This window comes from Eubalaena glacialis, chromosome 9, assembly GCF_028564815.1.
Source record: "Eubalaena glacialis isolate mEubGla1 chromosome 9, mEubGla1.1.hap2.+ XY, whole genome shotgun sequence".
Classification (NCBI taxonomy): domain Eukaryota; kingdom Metazoa; phylum Chordata; class Mammalia; order Artiodactyla; family Balaenidae; genus Eubalaena; species Eubalaena glacialis.
In genome coordinates this window covers 99,335,155-99,358,654 of record NC_083724.1, presented here as the reverse complement: position 1 = coordinate 99,358,654, position 23,500 = coordinate 99,335,155, and the positions used below count along the sequence as shown (strand labels likewise).

At 39.8% G+C, this 23,500-nt stretch overlaps 1 protein-coding gene across 4 annotated transcripts in view; it reads left to right on the top strand.

The window, feature by feature from the left end:
• Window positions 1-18,390, top strand: part of PTPDC1 (protein tyrosine phosphatase domain containing 1) — an 85,383-nt gene extending 66,993 nt beyond the window's left edge. For 3 of the 4 annotated variants that reach the window (XM_061199359.1, XM_061199357.1, XM_061199358.1), the window contains 8 exons: window positions 2,842-3,013; window positions 5,102-5,182; window positions 5,418-5,536; window positions 6,469-6,606; window positions 8,322-9,580; window positions 12,527-12,712; window positions 15,179-15,289; window positions 18,181-18,390. In XM_061199359.1, coding sequence (XP_061055342.1) covers window positions 2,913-3,013; window positions 5,102-5,182; window positions 5,418-5,536; window positions 6,469-6,606; window positions 8,322-9,580; window positions 12,527-12,712; window positions 15,179-15,289; window positions 18,181-18,297 — 2,112 coding nt within the window. In that variant the 5' untranslated portion in view covers window positions 2,842-2,912 and the 3' untranslated portion in view covers window positions 18,298-18,390. Of the gene's footprint in view, window positions 1-2,032; window positions 2,358-2,841; window positions 3,014-5,101; window positions 5,183-5,417; window positions 5,537-6,468; window positions 6,607-8,321; window positions 9,581-12,526; window positions 12,713-15,178; window positions 15,290-18,180 lie in introns of those variants that run through there. The other variant, XM_061199356.1, reaches the window with a different exon arrangement.
• The last annotated feature ends 5,110 nt before the right edge of the window (window positions 18,391-23,500 follow it).

The window sequence follows — 23,500 nt, the reverse complement described above, 5'->3', positions numbered from 1 at the left end:
CACATCTGTAAGACATTGTATTTTAATACATAAACCTTTCGTTCCTTAGCTTGGTCCAGACAAGTCCTATCCTCATCAAATTCATTCTCATTTTCAGAACTGTTGAGAACAGAGTTACTTGGACTCTCCTCTGTGGATGTCCTTAGAGCTGCACAGATCAGGCATTTCCTACTCACTGGTTGAGACCTCCTAGTTGCTGCCTCACATGCCTTTCATCTCAGATGGAACTTGCCTACCGGATTTTCTCTCACACCTTCTTCTCGTGGACTCCCATATTTACCTGCTTCAGTATCTTGCTGCTGCTCACTTAGGCTTGAAGTCTCAGCACCCAGTGCAGTGTCTGCCCCTGTACTGTCTTGTTTCCATGCTTAGCTCCGTTCACATAGTCACAGTCCCAGCAGGCCCCCAGTCCTTGGCTCCCGGCCCTATCTTTGCAGGGAATGTTAACACTAAGAAACTTGAGTCAGACTCCCTGTTCCCCAGATAGCAGACTCAGACCCCTTAGTTTGAGCATTTAGGGTCTCTTGCCATCAGGTTCCAACTTGCCTTCCACACCGCATCCTCTACTCTTTCCTTTCCTGTAAAACTGTGTGGAAGCTGTGCCTTCTGGATTAGGTACGTTAAAAGGAATTCTTTTCCATTGCTGTATGCAAAATAACAGGGGCAGGATGCTATACTCATAGGAATTTGGGCACCAAATTGAGCTACTCTGTCTTATTTGACAAAGCACATCCAGTTGGGGAGATGGGGGGTGTGTTTTAAAAGGAGCATGCTTTAAAGCATTATTAATTGTTAAAATAAAACATAACAAAACAAAGAAGAACCCTATCTATGACAGTAGACTGTTTCCACCTGCACATGGCTGAAATACCATTTGGAGAGACAGAGGGAGAGAGAGACGGGGGTGGGGTTAGGGTGTGCAGCTTGACATTAACAAGAGAGGAGGCAGATAGTTGGTGGTGGTTATAGTTTCTGTGTTCTTTATATCCTTGATCCTCAAGTTGCAACCTCCCCCTCATCCAGTTCCTTTAAAAAATGTGATACTTAGTGAATTTTCTTCCTATGCCTCTGCCAAGACATTACTGAAGCTTTTCTTTTCCCCATAGTCGGCAACAAAAGGCACAGAATTGTGTCTTTGAGTTTTTGAGGGCTATAGTTATGACTACTATTACTATCCAATAACCAAGGATTGGGTTTTCACATTCTGAAAATAAGAATATGAATATAAATGTCTTTTGATTAATATATCAGCCCTACAGATATCTTTATTTGTTCTATCCAAGCATTTCTTTAATAGTTCTATAAAAAAAATAGGTTTTTTTTATTTTGAAAAATTAAATGGTGTTTTAATAGTTTTAGAGGTATCTAGTATATCCCACTTTATTACAATTAACTTTTTTTTTTAACATCTTTATTGGAGTATAATTGCTTTACAACGTTGTGTTAGTTTCTGCTGTTTAACAAAGTGAATCAGCTATACATATACATATATCCCCATATCCCCTCCCTCTTGCGTCTCCCTCCCACCCTCCTTATCCCACCCCTCTAGGTGGTCACAAAGCACCGAGCTGATCTCCCTGTGCTGCATCCCACTAGCTATCTGTTTTACATCTGGTAGTGTATATATGTCCATGCCACTCTCTCACTTCGTTAAAATTAACTTTATCTGCCCTGTTCCAGAGAGCCGTAGAAAGAGAATATTTTTCAAAATGTTCAAAGAATAGATATGAAAGGAATAACAAAATTTAAATATTTTAATATGTGTGTGTTTACATCGGAAAGACATTTTTCTAAATTCATTACAGTATTTTAGATGTAATTTTTTGAGCAGTCAGATCTTTTAAATGTGTTTGAGAAACAATAGAAAAGTCACATTTTAGGTATAATCTATTTAAAATACATGTTATTCTTCCTTATATTTGAACAATCTGTTCAAAACAATCCATTCATATGGGATTTTGCTTGTACAGATCTGAGTGGGAATCAGTAGTTTCTTTGTTTGTCACTATGGAAACAAGTCAGCCTATCCTGAATGGCGGTTAGATCACGCAGAGTGATGCACATGTCTCCGTGTAACTTCATCATGGAGCAGGCTGGCGCTGACATCTCGCCTCCAGCTCTTCCCTCCTGGAAGCCCAGCGCCATGCAGGATCCACCCCGGAGGCTCTCTGCTGTGCCATTCCTCAGCTCCTTTTTCCAGGGCCGACGACACTCTGCCTCCGACCCCATCCTGCGACTGCAGCAGGGGCGGCGCAGCTCCACTGCCAAGATGCTCTCCTCATCCTCTCTCCAGGTGATGGTGGCCATGTCCTCTGTCAGCTGTGCTGAGAGAAACCCAACTTGCCCCAAGAGAAAAAGTAAAGCTCCTTTTCTTCTTATTGATTGCCACAGCTTTGAGTTTAAATATAAGAACTGTGAAGAGGTTATGCTGTGTTGATACTTTTTAAAATTTTGACAATTAATTCTGCATTATACTTTTTATTGTCTGTTATGCTAAGAGATTCAGTAGACATGTAATAGGAGATAAAAATGATTGTTTTATGTTTTTTCATTAAAAATGTAGTTTTTGCACAAAACTCATTCCCTTGTAGAAGATCTGCTTTTACAGTTTCTTCCTTTTCATTACCAATATGACATGTGGAGATTATTGTGTGCAAAAGCCTTTTCTGTAGTAAAGGATAGTGTACTTATACGAAAGGGAAACAGTTTTATTCCTGACAAAATGAAGGGGATTTAGCACCAGCTTGTCATCTACAATCCTGAGAGAAAATGGAAGCTGTTTCCCAAGTTACTATTCTGTTCAGAGAGTAGGATTTTGAATCGTCCCTTTGACTGTTCTAGGAAATTCAGGACGTCCAACACCAAAGTATACAAAAGTTGGAGAGCGTTTACGGCATGTCATTCCTGGACATATGGCCTGTTCCATGGCATGTGGTGGCAAAGCTTGCAAGTATGAAAATGCAGCCCGCTGGAGTGAACAGGAGCAAGCTATTAAGGGGGTCTACTCGTCCTGGTAAGTGATTCTGTCTGTCTTTGGTAGCTCCCACCTACTGCTAAGTGGGAAAAGGGAATGGACGTGTAGGAGATGGCCAGGAGGCAGTGGGCTGTAGAAGAAGGAATGTGGGGTTTTGAAGTCAGAGGACCTCACCTCCATCCCTGGCTTTGCCACTTGACAAGCTGTGTGATCTTGGTCTACTCACACAGGCAGTCGGAACCACAGTTTCATCATCTGTAGAATGGAAATAATGAAACCAACCCTATAGGGTTTTTTTTAATTGGATGGAATGCTGTATGTAAAGTATCTTATAGAAATGGTAACTAGATAGCTCTTAAATTTCAGAAATTGCTAAAAATAATTAAAATGTTCAACTATAAATTTGAGAAATTATGAGGTACATAGGTAGTTTTTCAGTTTCATACAGGTAAGCTTTAGCCTCGTTTTTATTTTGTTCCTGTATTCTGTATAAAAGGATACATTTTCATATAAATACATACACTTCCAGTCTGCCTCAGTAGAAGGTGGTACGAGTTGTCAGTTCAGTAGACAATATAGGATGCTTACTTTGTTTATGGTATGTAAGTGTAATTCATTCATTATTGAATCATACTGCTTTTATTATTAATAGTAAACTGTCGAGTATACCTTTTTTGATGTAGTGATATCTCTAAAAAATTCTGATATTCAAAACCAAATCACATTTGGAATGCACTAAGAGGAATTCACTATTCAAAGAACTGTGCTTGTGAATCATTTTATAGAGCAAGAATTCATTTACAAATTAGATATTTGTCAACCAGCTTACTAACTTGCAACCCTGTACTTTTTCATATTGGATTTGCTGAGTACATGTGTAGTACTATAGTCTGGGGTCCAGCGTCACTGTTGTTCTCCACAGATCATGTTCTAGTTTATCACTATCTTTCTTGAAGAATGTTGTGAAAAAGCAAACACTATTCCTGAGGTGTGGTCAGACAAGTAAATTTCTAATAATGCAGCTTAAGGTCACATTCATATTTTTGGTTTATTGTTGACTAAACTATCTGAACTTTTTTCGCCTCTGCTGCTTTCATGTTACGTCTCTCTCAATCCTACACTAAGTGCTATTAAATTTGGGGGGTCCCAAACCTTTGGGGATCCCTGTTAAGTTTTAGACATTGCCCCAGGCATGAGGGATAGTATCTTTCTGAATCCTGACCTGCTCATCTAATGTCTCTGTTACTCCTCTCAGGTTCTTGTGACCCACAACTTGCAATAGTCTACCTTATGTATCTTTCACCAGGTCACTGGTGAGAAATGCAATCAGAACAGTGTGAAGCCAGAGCCCTAGTGAGAGTGATAGCCATTTACTGGGTCTCTATCCATTTGTACACTCAGTAAACATCCATTTGGTTACAAGCCAGGCACGGTGCTGAACACTCTCAAATTATTATCTTCATAAAACTCTTTAAGTAGGCATCATTAATGTCATTTTATTGGTGAAGGAATTGAAGTCCAGAGAGACTAATTAATTTGCTACACAGCTAGAAAGTAGAAAAGCCAGCATTTGAAACCAGGTCCAACTGACTCCAAAGCCATATTTTTTGCAAAATTACAGTAACTCAGCATTTATTCATAACCACATGCTAGGATTTGTGCTAAAGTCTTTACATTCACATCATATTGAATTCTCACACCAACCTTGTGAGGCAGGCATTATCCCCACTCAATACATTAGGTAACTGAGGTACAGATAGCTATGTAACTAAAAATGCCTCCCAGCTGGCCCTCCTCATTTAGTCAGTAACCTTTGGATAACTAATCCAGGATGTCCTTTGCTGCCAGCTGAGGTTTCTCCATCATTCCGTCATGTCCACTAGAATCTCATGAAAGTCCTTGAAAGTACTTTGCTGGAGTCCATAAATACTTTATGTCCTGGAATTTTTTCCAGGGATTTAAGAAGCTAGGGTTTCTTAGAGCCATAATCATAATACAGAATTGAAGCTGGATTTGTATAAGGAGATTCTTACCTTATAGCATTGTTGAAATCATAGAAAAAGTAAGGGCTTGAAATCTTTCTTTCTCAGTTTTGTGCGTATCACCAGTCCCTCCTCCCATCTGTAGGGTCACTGATAATATCCTGGCCATGGCACGCCCGTCCACTGAGCTCCTCGAGAAGTACTGCATCATCGAGCAGTTCCGAAGGTAAACGTTGCGTGTTTACACACTTTAATAAGCCAGCTTGTGTTTTCTCTTCTATTGCTTTTGACTTCAAATGGAAAGGTGCTTTCATTTTACCAACAGGAGTGTGAAGAACTTATTTCAAATAAGACAATTAAGGTTTTGAAAGTAGTTAATAATGTTTATTAATGCCAAAAATGGTTAATTTTTTTAACACTACCTCCCAGTATGACTAATTTTTTTTTCTTTTTCCTTTAAGCCATGGCATAAAAAGTATCATCAACCTGCAGCGTCCTGGTGAGCATGCCAGCTGTGGGAACCCGCTGGAACAAGAAAGTGGCTTCACATACCTTCCTGAAGCTTTCATGGAGGCTGGCAGTAAGTCCTTCCATCCTCCTCTCCATGAGTTACCAAGGACAGAACTCAGAGACTTTTTGTCTATTCAGCTCTTAGGTTAAAAAGGTGATGGAAATAAACAGTTACTGCATAGTACTGTAGTAGGGCTTCTAAAAAGTGAAGATGAGCTAACTTTGACTTTAAATAATGCGATCATTCTTCTGTGGTATTGCTGTTGAAAGTATAAGATTTCTTTTTTCCTGTGAGAGGGATCTTGAGAGGAGACCTTGTAGAAATAATGCCTGTATAATTAATATAAACAGTATCCAGACCTGTCATCTCATTTAATCCTTAAAGCAGTCACATAATATAGTTGTTCTGCTTCACACATGAGGTCACACAGGCTGAGGAAGTTCTGACTTGCCCAAGATCACACAGCTTAAACATGGCAGCAGGATTGGAACCCAGGACTCACTCATGCTTTTACCTACTGCATAGCTCTGCCCCTGGGTAGGATGCAGGGATTCTGTATGTGATGATCTACAACTTGTTTTTAAGAAGTTTATGTTAGCTTTTTTATCCCACTAGTTAGAAAATCTATATGTACTACCTTATGCCATTTATCAGTTAGACATGTTTCCATGCTTAAACAAGGTTGCATGCTTTCCCTCCATGGTTGAGTAATTTTGGCATAGATCATTGACTTTAATTTGCAATCCTGCTTTTCTTAATTCTTTCTGACTGAGTTTCAGCAGGAAATGTGTTAAGTAATATAGAATGTGCTTTTTAAGAAATGTTAACAGTAAGTTTACTGGAAATGTAAAAAGCCTATTATTTTAGGTCTGCTCATCCAGTGAGATCTGCATGCCTTACAGCTTTATACTTTTCATGAATTCACTCACTTTTTTCAAATGTCTTTACAAGTATTTTTCCTGTATGTTGATTTTCTTCTTGTTCTCTTTCTCATTGTCCAGTTTATTTCTACAATTTTGGATGGAAGGATTATGGTGTAGCATCCCTTACCACCATCTTAGATATGGTGAAGGTGATGACATTTGCCTTACAAGAAGGAAAAGTAGCTATCCATTGTCATGCAGGGCTTGGTCGAACAGGTAAATTCTAGGAGGCGGTTTTATTGTCCTTCTACATATTTAAACATATAAGGAATATTTCCTAATTCTAGAGGATAGTTTTCAGATTCCTATCGAAGTTTTGGAGTCAAATGGAACAAGTCAGTAAAAGATACTTGAAATATCTTAGATAGCTTCAGTGACCATATATTCATGAGAGTATTTTTGAATGATTTAGTGCTAAAACCTCATCATATTGAGTAATAAGTAAGTGGATTTCCATAGCTAACTAAATGATCTTTCTGATTTTCTTCTTTAAAGGAAAAAAATCAACACTTTGTTTTTAATATGCAGTCTTTTTAAAATGTATTTTCCTTAACCAAAATAATAATGAAAATAGCAAGCATTGTTTCACCTATCTTTTTAAGTCTTTAGCAACAATGTAAGTTTTGAAGGAGGTTAATTTGCTACATCAAGTAAGTGGCAGGGCCATGATTTAAAATCCATGGCTGTAAGGATTTTGTTTGTAAAGGAGAGTCTTACCTGTACCTAGAATTCTGTATAAAAATCAATGATTTTACTTAAAAATGCTGCAGAATATCAGTGCAACACTGATATTGGGGCACAAAAAGGGTTGGAATCTTCATTGTCATGTAATCTAGCCAGACACCTGAGCTCGACTCTGTCCACAGTGTACCCATATACCTACCACTGGGTCTTCTACCTTCTGGGGAGCATCTTTAGGGTAGAGACTCAGTTCTGTCCCAGATTGTCAGCTCTCATGGTTGAGCCAAAATCTCACTGTTCTAGAGATTCCGCATGACAGCTCTGCAGATATTTCATACTTACCCTAAAGAACTGACATGTCCTAGTGAGAAAGATAGGTTGGACCTTGCCGTATACTAGGAAAACATGCATTTTTTCAGAGGTTCTGATTTTCATGTGTAATGAGATTCACAAACTTAGTGATTAACACAGATGTCTTTTGATTTGTCTTTTACTTGATGTTAATTAACTATTATATTTGAGTTAATTGATTATCGCCTTTTTATTATTCATTTTAATTTAGTATTAATTAACAAGAATACATAATGTTTATACTGTTAAGGCTATTTTCCTTAATATTAAGTGCTTATAGAAAAATAGTTATGGTCTAGAGGAAAATACATATTAGTTTAGTCATTAGTTTAGTCTTAAATAAGAATTATCAGGAGAAAAAAATAGATTGTGAATGTGAATAATTGCCAAAGATAAAAATACCCAAGTAGGAAAAATGCCAGTCTGGAATGTGCCACCAGTTGATGTCAAAGATGGCAGGGGTGGGAAGTTCCAAGCAGAGTGTACAGACTGATTGGATAGAAATTTTTAAGAGCTGTTCAGAGTGGAAAGCAGGATTGGCTTTCTTCCATGTTGGAGTTGGGCATTAATGACGGTAAATGGGGCAGGTCATCAGTTTATTCAGTCATCACCCTCCACACTCAGTCATCCCCCCTCACTCCACACCTACTCAACTTCACTGTGGCAGTTCTTGGTGCTTGCCCTGGAGTACAGAGGTGACCAAGGGTTCTCAGTCAAGGGGAGGGTTGCCATATAGACTTAGTAAATAGATGAACACCTGTACAAAAAGTTATCATTGTCCTTAAAATGTTTCTGTATTTATGTGGTTTCCTAACACGTATTCAAATTTTAAATCACCAAAGAGTATAAATAAAAATATAAGCTTTTCTCATATCAATATTCTCTTCTTCACTGTTTAGGTGTTTTAATAGCATGTTACTTAGTTTTTGCAACAAGAATGACTGCTGACCAAGCAATTATATTTGTTCGGGCAAAGCGACCTAATTCCATACAAACCCGAGGACAGCTACTATGTGTAAGGGAATTTACTCAGTTTCTGATCCCTCTTCGCAATATATTCTCTTGCTGTGACCCCAAGGCACATGCTGTCACCTTAGCACAGTATCTCATTCGTCAGCGGCATCTGCTTCATGGCTATGAGGCACGACTTCTGAAACATGTACCCAAAATTATCCATCTCGTGTGCAAATTGTTGCTGGACTTAGCTGAGAACAGGCCAGTAGTGACGGAAGAAGTGGCAGAAGTACCTGGCCTCTCTGCTGAAATTGAAAAGACTGTTTCTGAGATGGTCACAATGCAGCTGGATAAAGAGTTACTGAGACATGACAGTGATGCATCGGACTCTTTCACCCCCAATGCAGTGGTGGCAGATTTTGAGAATCAGGATGTGATTCTTTCCAGTGAGCAAGAGTTTGACCCTCTTTGGAAGAGGCGGAATGTTGAGTGCCTTCAGCCCCTGACTCGTCTGAAAAGGCAGCTCAGCTACAGTGACTCAGACTTAAAGAGAGCCGAGTCACTTCTGGAGCAAGGGAGGACTCCGTGGACAGTGCCTGCCCAGGCCTTGCTTTGCCATAACCCCAGGCAGCAGAAGCACATAAGCCATTGTTACTCCCCACAGTCTCCACAGCTAGATTTAAATAAGGAAACGCTGGTCCGCAATACATTTTCTTTCTGGAATCACGCTAAATTTGGAGGCCTGGAAGGACTCAAAGATGACAGGTCATCAATTTTCCATAGGACGAACATTCCAAAGGAAGTACAGCGAAGTAGAACCTTCTCTTCAGGTATTTCAGGTTCATACAACCCTGGGGAACCAGTTACACCAAACTTTGCAAATATCCCTAAGGAACTAAACTGTTCTCACCAGCAAGTGTCCCACTGTGAGTGTGAAACTCATGGTGGTTGTGGCCCAAGCTCCGTTGCGGAGGACAGTGAGACTTGCCGCCGCCCTGTGGACTGTGCGTCCAGTCCCAAAGCACAGTTCTTGGTTGGACCTGAAACCCGGGATAGCAAATATCTGTCTGAAGTTGCTCCATACACGGCTTTACAGTCTGACTTGAGTGTTGAAGCAAGGAGAATACTGGCAGCCAAAGCCCTGGCAAATTTAAATGAGATTGCAGAAAAGGAGGAAGTGAAGAAGAAGGTAGAAATGTGGCAGGTACTTGTATTTCATTTAATTATATATGAGTGGGAAATATTTGTGTCAGAGAAAAAACAATACATTTTCCCAAATTCATTTGTTACAGGAATTTGAAGACATGTTTGTATAATACGTAACTTTTGAACTTCAAGTTACTCAGCTATGATACCAGCTTGCTGTCATAGAAACAACAGACACAGGGCTGTTTTGTAGGTTCACTTCAATCTCTGTGAAAGAAAGCACTTAGTGCTTAGCACTCAGCAGGGTGCTTGACTGAGCAAGGCAATGATACTGATTGATGTCGATAGTTTCCATCTTTCTCACTGGGCTTGCAGGACTGATGGACAGATGAACAGACCACAGCAGACAGCTGTAGGAACTGACCCGAAGTATCTCTAACCTGAGACCTAGCAGGGAACCACACTTTGAGAACCAGTGACAGAGATATAAATGAAATAGAGACAATTCTTTTCCAAAGCTCATTAACCCAAGTGTCAAGTAAAGCCAGAAGGATGAGTGATGGATGCTGTCTGCTCAGCATTCCCTCCTGCAGACTTCCCAATCCACCCCAGTAAGGCAGGTGCTGGATTCTGGAAGGCAAATGGGAGTGGCCACAGCGTACCTTTGTGCCACTGGTTTTATCTGAGATTGGGTTCTTGGGGTCTATTTCTTAGCCTTTACTTAAATTAGAATGTGAAATTTTAAATTTTAACGGCTTTTTGTGTTGTACTTTCACTAGGAAGACAGTCTTAAATTAGCCTTGTTCTCTGCCCAAAATAAGCAGCTAGTCTAGAGGAAAGTCAGGCCTTATAAACCTAGTTACCAGAAACAGGTAAACTGCCCATATGTGGGGCTGACCTGGGGAGGCCTGGCTCAGTGAAATTTTGGCTCGTTAGCCCATAACCTACCATGAATTATTTGTGTAGCTACTTTTCCATATGCTACCGTTAATCAAACAAGGTGTGTACACTTTTCAGGAGGCCAGACCTTCCAGTTGCAGAGGCGGGTTGAGGAGGCGTGGAGCCTCGCCCTCACTTGCAACTGTGTGACAGGAGGAGAGCTCTTCCACACACGATTTCTTCATCAGAATTGTAGTGTTTTGCTTAATGAATAGTTAGATGTATTGCTTTCTTCCAACATGAAGTATTTTCTTTATTTCCTACTCCAAACTGAGCAAGCCTTCCACTCAGTGCGCAGGTCTCCTCTGCGTCGCTGTGAGCCACAGTAGCTAGTGGCAGGACCTCCGGGTTCAGGCTTGACAGCTTACCACCCCCTCGTGGGTCAGCCCCACATGGGCCAGACTGTTTGAACACATAATATAAACGAAAGCATTTCCTAGAGGTGGATACTACCCTATCATTTGGACAGGTTTGCCTTTTTTTTCCTTTCTAGATTTTACTGTGGGTCTTTCAGTAATAAAACAAATCAGTTGAATTCTGGAAAAAGTAAAATGAACATGATTTGAGTAGCATAATGCTGCCTGTGCCCTTATTAGGCCCTTTCACATCTATTATTTCATGTGATTTTCACAGTAACCCTGTGAGACAGATGATATTTTTTACAGATTCTTTGTTAATCTTTCAGTCCTTATGAATTAAGTATCACAGGTCAGGAAACTAAGGGTCACAGAGGTCAAGTGATGTGCTTGAGGTGATGTGGTCCAAAGGCAGCAGGGTCAGGATACAGTTCATGTGTTTAATACTTTCCATCATCCCTGATGTTTTTCCTAACCCTGCTGGAAGATTTCAGAAAACAACAATGATGTAATGGTTGTTTTACTAAGAGGGTCTTTGAATCATGTTGTTTCTGCCCAACATAAAAATTGAGTAAAAGCTACTCTGCTATATACATGATCTATGGGATATGAAGGACTATCCACAACTAAAAGTTTTGGCTTATTTATGACATAATAAAGAGAAACCCAGTGCTGGAGGACCCTGGTAGCATGAGAAAAACATCACAGACTGGGATAGAGCAGATCTGGGTTGGGAATGCGCTCTCGCACTTTGGGCTCCTGGGCAAGTTACTTCATCTTTCCTGAGCCCCCCAGTACATTTTATCTGTAAAGGGGACCTCCTTGCTGGGTTGCTGTAAGAATCAGAGATAAGTCTTGTATCATCGTTCCTGTCATACTATAAGTATTCTATGAATATTGGATGGGTGAATGAATGAATGGTGGCAATTATTCTGCTTATTACTATTGCAAACACGTATTTTATTTATTAAAAATAAATCTGAACCCTATCAGAAATTAAAATTCTTATCTCACTTTTCCCCTGATCTCTGTGAGGTAAAGTTTTAAAATCTTAAATTATCTCCAGACATTTGGAGTATTGGCAAGACTTCCTAGTTATTTTACCCTATCAAATTTCAGAATACAGGGCTTGTTTGTTAAATTCTACATAGGATTCTAAAAAGGAATTTGAAAGAAATACATATACCACATTTACTAACTTTTTGGCACTTTTACACTTTACACTTTTTCATCTACCATTCTACTTCCTTGCAGTAAATATTTGTTTTGTTCCAAGGAGCCTGAAAAGGAAGGTTCCCTCTTCTTGAACTGTTTCTGTGGTCTCTAAACAAAGTGGAGAACTCAGGTTAACTAAGCCTTTCTTTGTACCAAGAGCTTTAACAGCCCTCTCAGTTAGTCAGTCCACCTGTGGGGTGGAGATGAACTTTACAAAGGGAAACTGAGACTTAGAGAAATTGCATGTCTTAGCCCAAGGTACTGCCTGGAAGTGGGGTTACTGGGAGGGGTCCCGATCTGCACCCCAGAGCCTAAGAGTTTACTCTCCTGGACAGCCTAAGGATCATCAGATGTCAAACCGTGCCTGCCTCCCTCTCCTCCTCTCTTCCTCACTTTGTCTCTCTCTTTCTTTTCCTCTCCCTCCTTTCCTGTCTGTCCTCTCCTCTCCTCTCTCCTTTCTTTTTCTCTTTCTTTCTTCCTTCCTTCCTTTTTAGAAAGAACTAAATTCCCGAGATGGAGCTTGGGAAAGAATATGTGGCGAAAGGGATCCTTTCATCCTGTGCAGTTTGATGTGGTCTTGGGTGGAGCAGCTGAAGGAGCCTGTGATAACCAAAGAGGACGTGGACATGTTGGTTGACAGATCTGCGGATGCCGCAGAAGCACTGTTTTTATTAGAGAAGGTAAAGTAGCTGTTGAACAGTTGGTGAAGTTAACTAAGGCCCTCAATACAAGTTTTACAGACTGAAAAAACCCATTATAAAAAAGAGAATTCACACAGAATCCCTTATCGGGGTCTAATTTAAATTTTTCCAAGGTAAGAGAAGAAATGCATCCCCAGTATAAACATTTAGAAGATACAAAAATAAAAAAGGAAAATACCCATAACCCCAGGAGAACTACTTTAAACATTTTCAAGTCTTTTCTTTCAATCTTACTGATGCATATATTAACTTGGTAAAAATTATTTCACATACAACTTTATACTTCATTTTTGCTCAAAATTATAACATAGGTATTTTTCCATGTTTAAGTTTTTCATTACTGTTAACTTTAATGGGTAGGTAATGCTCTAACATGGGGATATGTTATAACTAACCACTTTTTCATTTTCAAGTATTTGTTTCTACTTATTTACTGTGAGCATATAATGTGAATAACTGAGGTAGGTTGGAATATGCACTCATTTGTATTTCTTTAAAAAAGGTGTGTGTCACATATATACATTTATGTATATATTTTGTGTATGTATAAAATATAGAAGGAAAAATAAGAAACTGATAATGGTGGTTGCCTTTAGAACAGCAGTCCCCAACCTTTTTGGCACCAGGGAGTGGTTTCATGGAAGACAGTTTTTCCATGGAGTGGGTTAGGGAGAGGATGGTTTCAGGATAATTCAAACACGTTACATTTATTGTGCACTTTATTTCTATTATTTTTATATTGTAATATATAATGAAATAATTATACAACTCACCATAATGCTGACAGGAGGCAGAGCTCAGGCAGTAATGCCAGTGATGGGGAACAGCTGTAAATACAGATGAAGCTTCGCTCACTCGCCCGCTGCTCACCTCTTGCTCTGCGGCCTGATTCATAACAGGCCATGGACTGTTACCGGTCTGTGGCCCGGGGGTTGGGGACCCCTGCTTTAGAGAATAGTAGTAGGAGACAGTGGATCTAGGAAGCAAGGGAGACTTTTCATTGTAGATTCTTTTATACAATTTAATATTTTTAACCCTGAAGAGATATTAAATTTTCATTTATAAATAGGCTTTGTTATGTTTTAGGAAACAATGTTATAATCAACCTTGAGTAACCTACTACGCTGTGGTGTAAACACCTCATTGCTTCCAAATCTTCTACTACTACTATTACTACTTCATATAGACACACAGAGATACACACAGGCACTTGCTCACAGTTGTGTGATGCACGTCTTTAAAGATAAGGCTTTTCCTGTATCTGCAGTCCTTTTCTTAGGCTATTTTCTGAGCATTTAAATTTTAGAGATGAAACAGGAGGGCGGATAAGGAAGGCAGTTAACTTTCATTGGGTGGCAATGGGCCAGGCCCTTGCTAGGTCATAATTTCTATTTTCACCTTTGTTCATCTCCATAACTCAGAGAGGTAGAGGCCCCACTTTTCAGAAAAGGGAATGTGAAGCAGTCTGCCCACAGTGTGCAGCATGTGTCAGAGCAGGATACAAACTCCGGCACAAAGGTCATGTACTTTCTGTCACATTGTGCTGTTTCCTCATCATTCACTCCAACCCTCACATGCAGGGCATTTACATTATTTAAAGTTTTTTACTTTTATAGGCATCACTGTAATGATAATTTGTGCTTGCAGGTTTTTCTGCATTTCAGATCATGTCCTTAGAGTAGATTTCCAGAAGTGAAATTAGTGGCTCTCAGGGGGCAACGTGTATTGAATGCGAACTGCTCCAGTGATGGAGTTTCTCCTTTGTTTCTCCAAAGTAAGCAACCCTCAGGAGTCAAGTTGGGGACACATTCTTCAGGGACCTTCCCCCTTATGTTATGGCATGCTCCTGGAGGGCTGTGGCTGTCTTTCTTCTTCTGTCCCTCCCCACTTAGTATTGTGTGCAACTGGCAAGACATGATGAAGGTACTGAGCGCTGAGTACCCAGCCATCTAATCCACGTATTGCTGTGACGTGTCAGCATCTACTAGCCATACTGAAACGATTATGTCTAGAAACAACAAGAATGGATCGTCCTCAGTTCACTGCATGGAAGGCATTTGATTTTCATTTGCACTTATCTTCAGATTCAACTCTACTTTGTGTAATAACTAACCAGCTTTGATATTATCTACTGAAAGCTTTTCAAGTTAACACATAACCATAAACACTGGTAGAGCCCTTGGTAGATAGTTTAGTATTTGAGATAATGATTACTTGGTCACAAACCAGTTCTTGGCTAAGCAGTTGTTTTGAGTTTATTTCATGAGGCATTTTTTTTTTAACATCTTTATTGGAGTATAATTGCTTTACAATGTTGTGTTAGTTTCTGCTATATAACAAAGTGAATCAGCTATATGTATACATATATCCCCTCCCTCTTGCATCTCCCTCCCACCCTCCCTATCCCACCCCTAACTTGTTTGATTTTGATTTCTGCAAAAACAGGGCCAGCAACAGACTATTCTTTGCGTGTTGCATTGCATAGTGAGCCTGCAGGTGATTCCTGCCAACGTGGAGGAAGCCGTTCTTGCACGTGCCATTAAAGCCTTCACTAAGGTGGGTGGCGCTCCTCTTTCCCCCTACAGACCACAGTCAGTATAATCTTTGTAAATCAGAATCCGAGGGTCACCAGCCTTCTCTAAAATAAACCTTTTGGCCATGTTTCCCTTTAATGGAAATGTGTTTGACATTTCTTGAAAATAGTTGCAAACTTTTGGCTAAAAAATATCAGTTTCCTAACAATGATATAAAAGGCTGAACTGTGGGGTTTTTGAAGGAAAACTTTGGAACAAAGAAGTTTTGTGTAGAGAGAAACAATTGAGTGTTGAGAAAATATTTTTAAATCATGTGCCTAGTAGAACTCAGAGAATCTTTTCTTGTTGAGCCAGTTCTACCTTGGGTCTGAACAAGAAACCATCTACTGAGAATTTAACATCCAACTTTAGCAGTTTGGTACCGTGTCTGGTTGGCAAATCCTAAGCAAAAAGTAAAAAAATGTTTCCTTTCCATGCACATCCTTTTGGCCTGCAGCAGTCTTTCCTGGCTGAAAAAACACACCAGATTTCATACCAAGAGGAAAGGTTCCCTTGGGACTTCCCTGGTGGTCCAGTGGTTAAGAACCTGCCTTCCAATGCAGGGGACGCGGGTTCGATCCCTGGTCAGGGAACTAAGATCCCACATGCCACGGGGCAACTAAGCCCACGCGCCGCAACTACTGACCCCGCACGCTCTGGAGCCCGCTTGCCACAACAAAAGACCCCGCATGCCACAACTAAGACCCGGTGCAGCCAAATAAATAAATAAATATTGAAAGAAAGAAAATGTTCCCCTCACCTCTTAAACCAATTTGTTTGGTATCTCTCATATGTGATACAAAAATGTCATTAAACAAAGAACCCAGTTTTTCAATGACAGCATCTGTGGCAAACATTAATGATAATAGCACTTATTATTTGTACTCATTCACCAATCTCTTTCCCCATCCACTCTTTCTAAAGTGATGTCCTTCTTGCAGGTTTCTTTTTTCCTCATCTGATGCTTTACAGCACTAACCACTTTGCATCCTCTCAGTCTCTTCATGACTGTTTCCAGAGTCAGCGCCTCAAAACCAAAGTCATGTGATCCTTTACATCTCTGTTTATGTTTTCATAGACCCAGAGGCCACTGCTGTGTGGGGATGGTTGTGATTTGGTGTTTAACAAAGTATACAGTTCAAACTGTTGTTAATGTTAATAAGTTTTTGCAGATAGGACAGACAAAATAATGATTAAGATAAAGTTAAATTTCTGAATTTAACTGGAAAAAATCCTGAATACTGGTCTCTCTGAAAGTGTTAGGAATTCTTTACAACTTCTGTTGACCTTTTAGGGGGATACTAATGAAAAGTTAAATATACCAGTTGTTCCAAATCTGTCTTGGGTCTCTCCCCTTGTGCACAGTCTTAGGAGCAAAGGCCCTGATAGCTTCTATTCCAGGCTAGCTCTTCAAGGAAATCTGTGTAGCATCTGCTTCCTATGTAACAAAGATCATGTTTCCTTCAGGCCAAAGCTTAGCAGGCTTGCCACAGCTCCCTCATCAAACGTGGGGGATTGCCTAAGCATGGAGTTCCTCAGCTGTGATGCAGACTCAACCTGTGCCCCTCTGCATCATCCCCAGGGGGCTTGGAGGGCAAGGGAACCCATGTGATTACGGAGCGTGTGCTGCCTTCAGTCATAAAGTTGTTTGTCTCTGACCCAGCAATCTCATGTCTTCTGCTAGCATCTATAAGGTGTGTTATCAGGGTGAAATCTCAGACCCTTCCCAGCCCTTCATAAGGGAACAGGCTTTGCTGTCTCTCTCCAGGAGGGAAGGGATCACCGGCCAAGTGATCCTGATCCTTTCCTAAGGAGTCACACATTTCTTTGGCGATGGGAGTGGGGTGGAGGTGTGGTGATTGCTCTGGTTCTCTGTCCTAACATCACTCCTAACCCTGCAATACGGTGAACTTGGGTAAACAATCCAAATATGTATATGTGGTGCCCTCCCACCAATGGGAAAGGAAATTAACTTTATGGATGTATTTATATGTGCCAAGCATGTGTTAGAGCCTCATATTTAGTACTCAGAGAAATCCTAAGGAGATGGATGTTGTGGTCTTTATTTTACAGGAAGGTTAGGTATGACCTGAGGCTACAATTGCTGACAGGTGGAAAGCTAGGCTCCCCATTCAGGTCACCTGAGTCCAACAGTTAAGCTGGTGTGCATTGTTTTAATAAGGATACCTTTCCCTTATACCATCCATGATTAGTCTCTGCATTCAAAACCCCCATCACACTCACTATTGACTTGCTTCATGAGTACAGTACATATACAGGCACTCGATTTAATTTTTTTAGTTTTCATTCATAAATTTGGTATTGACATGATTGGCAGTTCTAATATAGTATTTTTTTTTAAGCAGTTTATTTCTCCTTGCTTAATTTCTTTTGACCTTTTTATTTTTATTTTTTTATTATTTATTATTTTTGGCAGTGTTGGGTCTTCGTTTCTGTGCGAGGGCTTTCTCCAGTTGCGGCGAGCGGGGTCACTCTTCATCGCGGTGCGCGGGCCTCTCACTGTCGCGGCCTCTCCCATTGCGGAGCACAGGCTCCAGACGCGCAGGCTCAGTAGTTGTGGCTCAAGGGCCTAGCCGCTCCGCGGCATGTGGGATCTTCCCGGACCGGGGCACGAACCCGTGTCCCTTGCATTGGCAGGCGGATTCCTAACCACTGCGCCACCAGGGAAGCCCTCTAATATAGTATTTTAATTAAAACTAGTGTGTGAAATGCATTGTGTGTGCTTTTTAATTGTGTATAATTTTGTTTATAAGTCTTTGTTTTTTTCTCCACCCCCTTTTTTTTCCTCCCCAAATAAAGACTGTTTAAAATTCTTGTTATAGTATCCTGAATATAAATTTTCTTTGTTACCAGGTTAATTTTGATTCTGAAAATGGACCAATAGTTTACAACACCCTGAAGAAAATATTTAAGAACACACTGGAAGAAAAAAGAAAAATGACAAAAGATGGCCCTAAGCCTGGCATTTAGTGAAGCTGACTTTCCCCTCGTGAATATTTCAGACCTGAAGATCTAGATGGCATTTCTGCTCATAGCTGAACAAGCTGAAATGTGGAACTGCTTCGTCTCATAGCACTTTATTTCAGATGCTCTTGGTTTGTGCTAAGAATGCTTGTTCCTGTTTGGAGCAATTATTTATTTTAAAATATCCTTGAGTTACATTTTTGTGTTGAAAAATTGCCATAAAGTTGGTGCCACTTCTTTTATTTATTTAACTGGATTAATATTGTTGTATTAATTTTTTAAGAATGCGGTGTTTACATCCTTATTCTTTTTGACATTTTGGAAAAAGTTGTAACTCTTCTTTCCAAAACAATTATCTTATTGATGGAACTCTTCCTAGAGTTTTTACCAAATAGATAATTTTAGTAGTAAAACTTCACTGTGTGTCTATTCCCCAATACATGACCTAAGGAAGTCACCAAGTGTCTTAAACTGTTTTATATTTGTTAATAAGAAGGCAATTGACACAACATTTTTAAAGGATTTTTTAATATTTGTTTGAATTTGTTTTTTCTTTTTATAAATGTGGCAAAGGGTCTCAAATGTATTATTTTTCAGAGTGATTTAGTTTTACGTTAAAAGATTGACAGTGCAGTGTTTGGGACTTATTACTGTAGGAAATAGACTTGCTCTTTGTCAGGCTTCCAGACAACCTCACTGACCTCTGCTGTCACAGGCGGAAGGAGCAGTTCTCAACACATCAAACGTTGTTCCCACTCCCCTGGGCTGTTGCTGAGCTGAGCAGCATCTTTACAGAGAAAGTGAGATCAGTGACAGGCAGTATGGGAAGCTGCAGGACTCCAGCAGAAAGAACTGTCTCACAGGGGCGGGCACCCTAGCCATAGCCTCTCCCCAGAGGCAGTTCTGTTCATGCCGATGTTGTGATAGCACAAGCACCAGCCCACACCTCCTAAATCTATCATTCCATAAACCCAGTTGCCTCAGGGCCCTATCTTTGGCTGCTTTACTTCTATGAGAATTAAGACTTTTAAACTGAATTTGACTCAATGTAGGTTGCATTCATTTGGATAAGAGGAAGTAATTGCTCAAACTATTTTAGTTCCTTATAAACCAAACTATCAGCAATGGAAGCCATTAAATATTATTTAAATGAATATGTGGGGCACGAGAGGCCAAGCCACAGAACAGATAGTAGTTTTTCCCAATAAAAGTGATATTAAACCAATTTCTAACTAAAGCTACTACTTAATCTTAAAGACAGAATTTCAGGGGAAGTAAGGCTAATTTACAACAAATGAAATTTCTCCAACTTGTGCATTTCTGAATCAAGCTCTAGCACATCAAAAATATTTTAGTCATTATTGGTCTTACTAACTCTAGTGGCAAATGCCAAATGCCACACTGTTTGAATTTTTTAGGAAATCAAATCCAGTGAATTTTAATGAACTGGGTTGCCCATTCCTGAAATTTCTTATTTTCAAGTGCCTGATCTGGGAAAGAAGGGGAGAAAACAATTACATTTATCCAAAGGTACATTATAAAAATATGTTTTTTACCTAAAAAGATGTTTATCCTCATCTCAGTCAGTCTCACGTGGGCAGGCACCACCATGGCTTATTTGGCAAGTGGCTTTTGGCTTGTGTGTCTGAAATGATCGTTTCAAATTAGAGGATAGATCCTGCACAGCCATGATGTGACTGCAGCAGTGCATGTCTAAAATCTAAGTGCACCAGCCTGAAAAAGAGAGATGGTGGGAGAAATTAATCAGACTGTATACAGTTTTTGTATTAATTTGAATAAAAGTGGGAAAAAAAAACCCATAACCTTCATCTTGTAGTTCTTTAGCTTGGTGCTCTTGAGATCCTGATGATAAAGATGTGGCTTTGTGATTAGAGTATCCTGATGGGCAGCCTGAGTTGCAGGCTGAATAGTCAGCTAGCCAGGCTCTAGTCAGTCCCCATCCTGTCGGTGCAGAATGACCAAGGGATGGAGGCCGCAGATAGGAGGGTTCTAAGAGGAATGTGTGAGGAAAATCTCAAGGTCGGCAAGATTCCTGCCTTCCTGTGTTTGAACTGGTGGGGAGTTCTTTGTAGCCCGGAGGATAGAAATCTACCTACTGGAAGAAGTTACAGGGCTGCAAAATTTAGGTCAGCAGAGTGGAAAGGGCCAAAAGCATACACATTCAGAACTTAACTACCATGGCTGAGCACATGCATTGTCTTGCTTACTTCTCTTACAAGACCAAGAGAGAAGTATTTTTCATACTTGGCTGATGAAAGAATTCCCCTCTGACTGACTTTGAACCATGCTCACCTCCCTCTTGAGGCCCTTTCAGCACTTGACTCCACGATGGCATTATAGAACATCATATTATCCATAACTTCAGTGAAAATATCCCACATTTTTTGTCCTCTGAAAAAGACTGAGCTCACTCTGTTACTGTTTTATATATATATAAATATATATATATGCATACACACACATGCATATATATATATATATATGATCTCTAGCATATCACACTTTTTGGTTTTTTCCTATTTCAGAGAATTTGCTGATGCTCTTTGAGATGAAGTGCTGCTGTTTTAGAGATTGCTTCATCTATTTGCATAACTCAGAAATGCTATGCTGATCTACTTTCTCATAGCTTCAGCCAGCTTCCCAGTTCTATCTGAGAAAGAGTATGTGCTTTCGTCACTCTGGATTCCATGAAAATAACCATATATCATACTTCAGTAGAGAGAAAGTTTCTCTATTTTCTCTTAAGTGGAGGACACTTACTCATATGCTTGGGTGCTATTTCTGGCTGTTCTCTAGAGGTCTAAAAAAATTTCCAGAGGTGCTATGTTGTAGACAATGCATGCCCCAAGTTCTTGATATCTGAAGGCCCCCAAATAATTTGGGTGATTGTTTAAAAGTGATAGCTTACTCATAGGATCTTTGTTGTTGTTCAAAATTAATAAGCATTGATATATTTTCAGTGCAAGTGAACCAAGAACTACATTCCCTTTGGTGCTTTTTATTTTTATGAATGTGGCCCAAAATTAGCACCTTACCAAAGGAGCCCTTTTCATTGTTAGGTGTTGAAAATTATTTACAGATAAAATGGCAGGAGAAAAATTCAACAAATCCTGTTACACAGTGGTGCATTATTTTTTAGTTATGCTTTTAAGCATGAGCTGATCTCTGATTAGCCCAACGCTGACAATAAAACTGATTTATAAGTAATCACAATGGAGCCATTCAATAGTGGAGCTGTGGCAAACCTTCGTTCTAAGCCATCAACTAAAATATCCAGTCACTAAAAATAATGTCCCAATAAGACTTTAATATCATAAAACCTTTTGCACTCAAAATAAGTTTCATACATCCACTGCAATTTATATCACAATAGAAGGCTGTTACGCTCCTGCCTCCTGGCTTTTTTGATGAAAAGATGTTTTAAGAATGAAAAGAAGTTTTAAGATTGCCTCTGGGAGGCAAATGAAAACATGTTTTAAGATTGCCTCTTTGGGAGAGAAGTTATGTTTTTAGAATACTTTCCTACTTACGTGACCATTTGATTACAGTCTTCAAATACTCCTTGGTTTTGATTTAGTGAATTGCTTTATCATTTTCTTTCTCCTCTTAAAAATAGAACAAGACTACTCAGACATTGAATCAGGTTGAACCATATTGAATGGCCATTTCTGCAAGTCAAAAATTATCAAATATGGGCCATTTCATGGTTCAACCTAATACTAAATTTAATGTACCTGGGACTGGTAGGTGACATTTTCTGAATTATTGTAGCAAAGTTTAGATGATCAATTATTTTCTAAGAATATCCTGTATGCTCACATTAGAGTTCCAATACAATTGGAAGAGACTAATATGAAACTCCTATTCGTTCAGCAGTTGATTTGTGCTACTCTGTGCTTGCACTCTGCTGATGCTGGGGACGCCCAGGAATCATTCCGTCATTCATCCCGCCATCAGGAGCCAAGTCTAGTGCATGTCTATATCTGCCACGTCACTTGTCCATGCTATCTTCTCCTTCCATCAGCACCCGGAGTTCTGCATTGTATGCCACCTCACTACCCCCTTCAGTCCACACTTGCACTCTTTCTATACAATGCTGGAAGACTAATTCTCAGCACTTATTATTCAGTTAATTCTGAATGTCCTTCAAAACTCGGCTCTGATCCCTTCAAACAGAATATGTTCTAACTAACTCTTTGTTAAGTGTAATTAAGTTCAACTACCTGACGACCAAGGAGGTGCGGAGGTGTTATAGGCTGAATTACGTCCTAAAATTCATATGTTGAAGTCTTAATCCCCAGTACCTCAGAATGTGACTGTGTTTGGAGATAGGGCCTTTTAAGGGGTGATTAAGTTAAAAGGAGGCCCCGTATGTGTGGGCCCTAATCCAATCTGACTGCTGTCCTTAGAAGAAAAGATCAGGACACAGACATGCACAAAGGGAAGATATGAGGACACAGAGTATATGGCCATCTGCAAGCCAAGGAGAGATCACCGGGGAACCCACGCTGCTGATACTTTCATCTTGGACTACCAGCCTCCAGAATTGTGGGAAAATAAATGTCTGTTGTTTAATCCACCCATCTGTAGTATTTTGTTACAGCAGCCTGAGCTGACTGATACAGGAGAAAGCAAAATCTCTGCTCCTCCTCAGTGCTTACAGTGTACCTTGTGTGTGTTTACAGTTTTACTTCAAATAACACATTGCTTGGTTTATAAACTTCATGTAAACTGAAGAATGCAGTATGCATTCTCCTGTGACTTGCTTTTTTTTGCTCAACATGCTCCTCATATTTATGTGTGTTGAAGTGTGATCTATGTGTTATCTGCTGAGTGGTATTTCATTATGTGGATATACCACCATTTATCCCTTTGACTTGTGATAGACACTTGGTGGTTTATATTTGTACATTAGTATAAACACATGAGTGCACACATGCAAGTTTCTCTAGCCTGTGTAGCTCAGAGTGGAATTTATGGGCTTTAAGGTATGCACATGTCCAGTTTCCTATGCAATAACAAAGCATTTCTAAAAATGTTTGTAGCTGTTTACACTCCCAGCGGCCATGAATGAGAGTTCCCATTGCTCTGCATCCTTGTCAACACTTAGTACTGTCTGATGAGTGCTTGATTTTTGCCAGATCTAGTTGATGGAGATAGTGTTCCAATATGTTATTACATGTTTGGG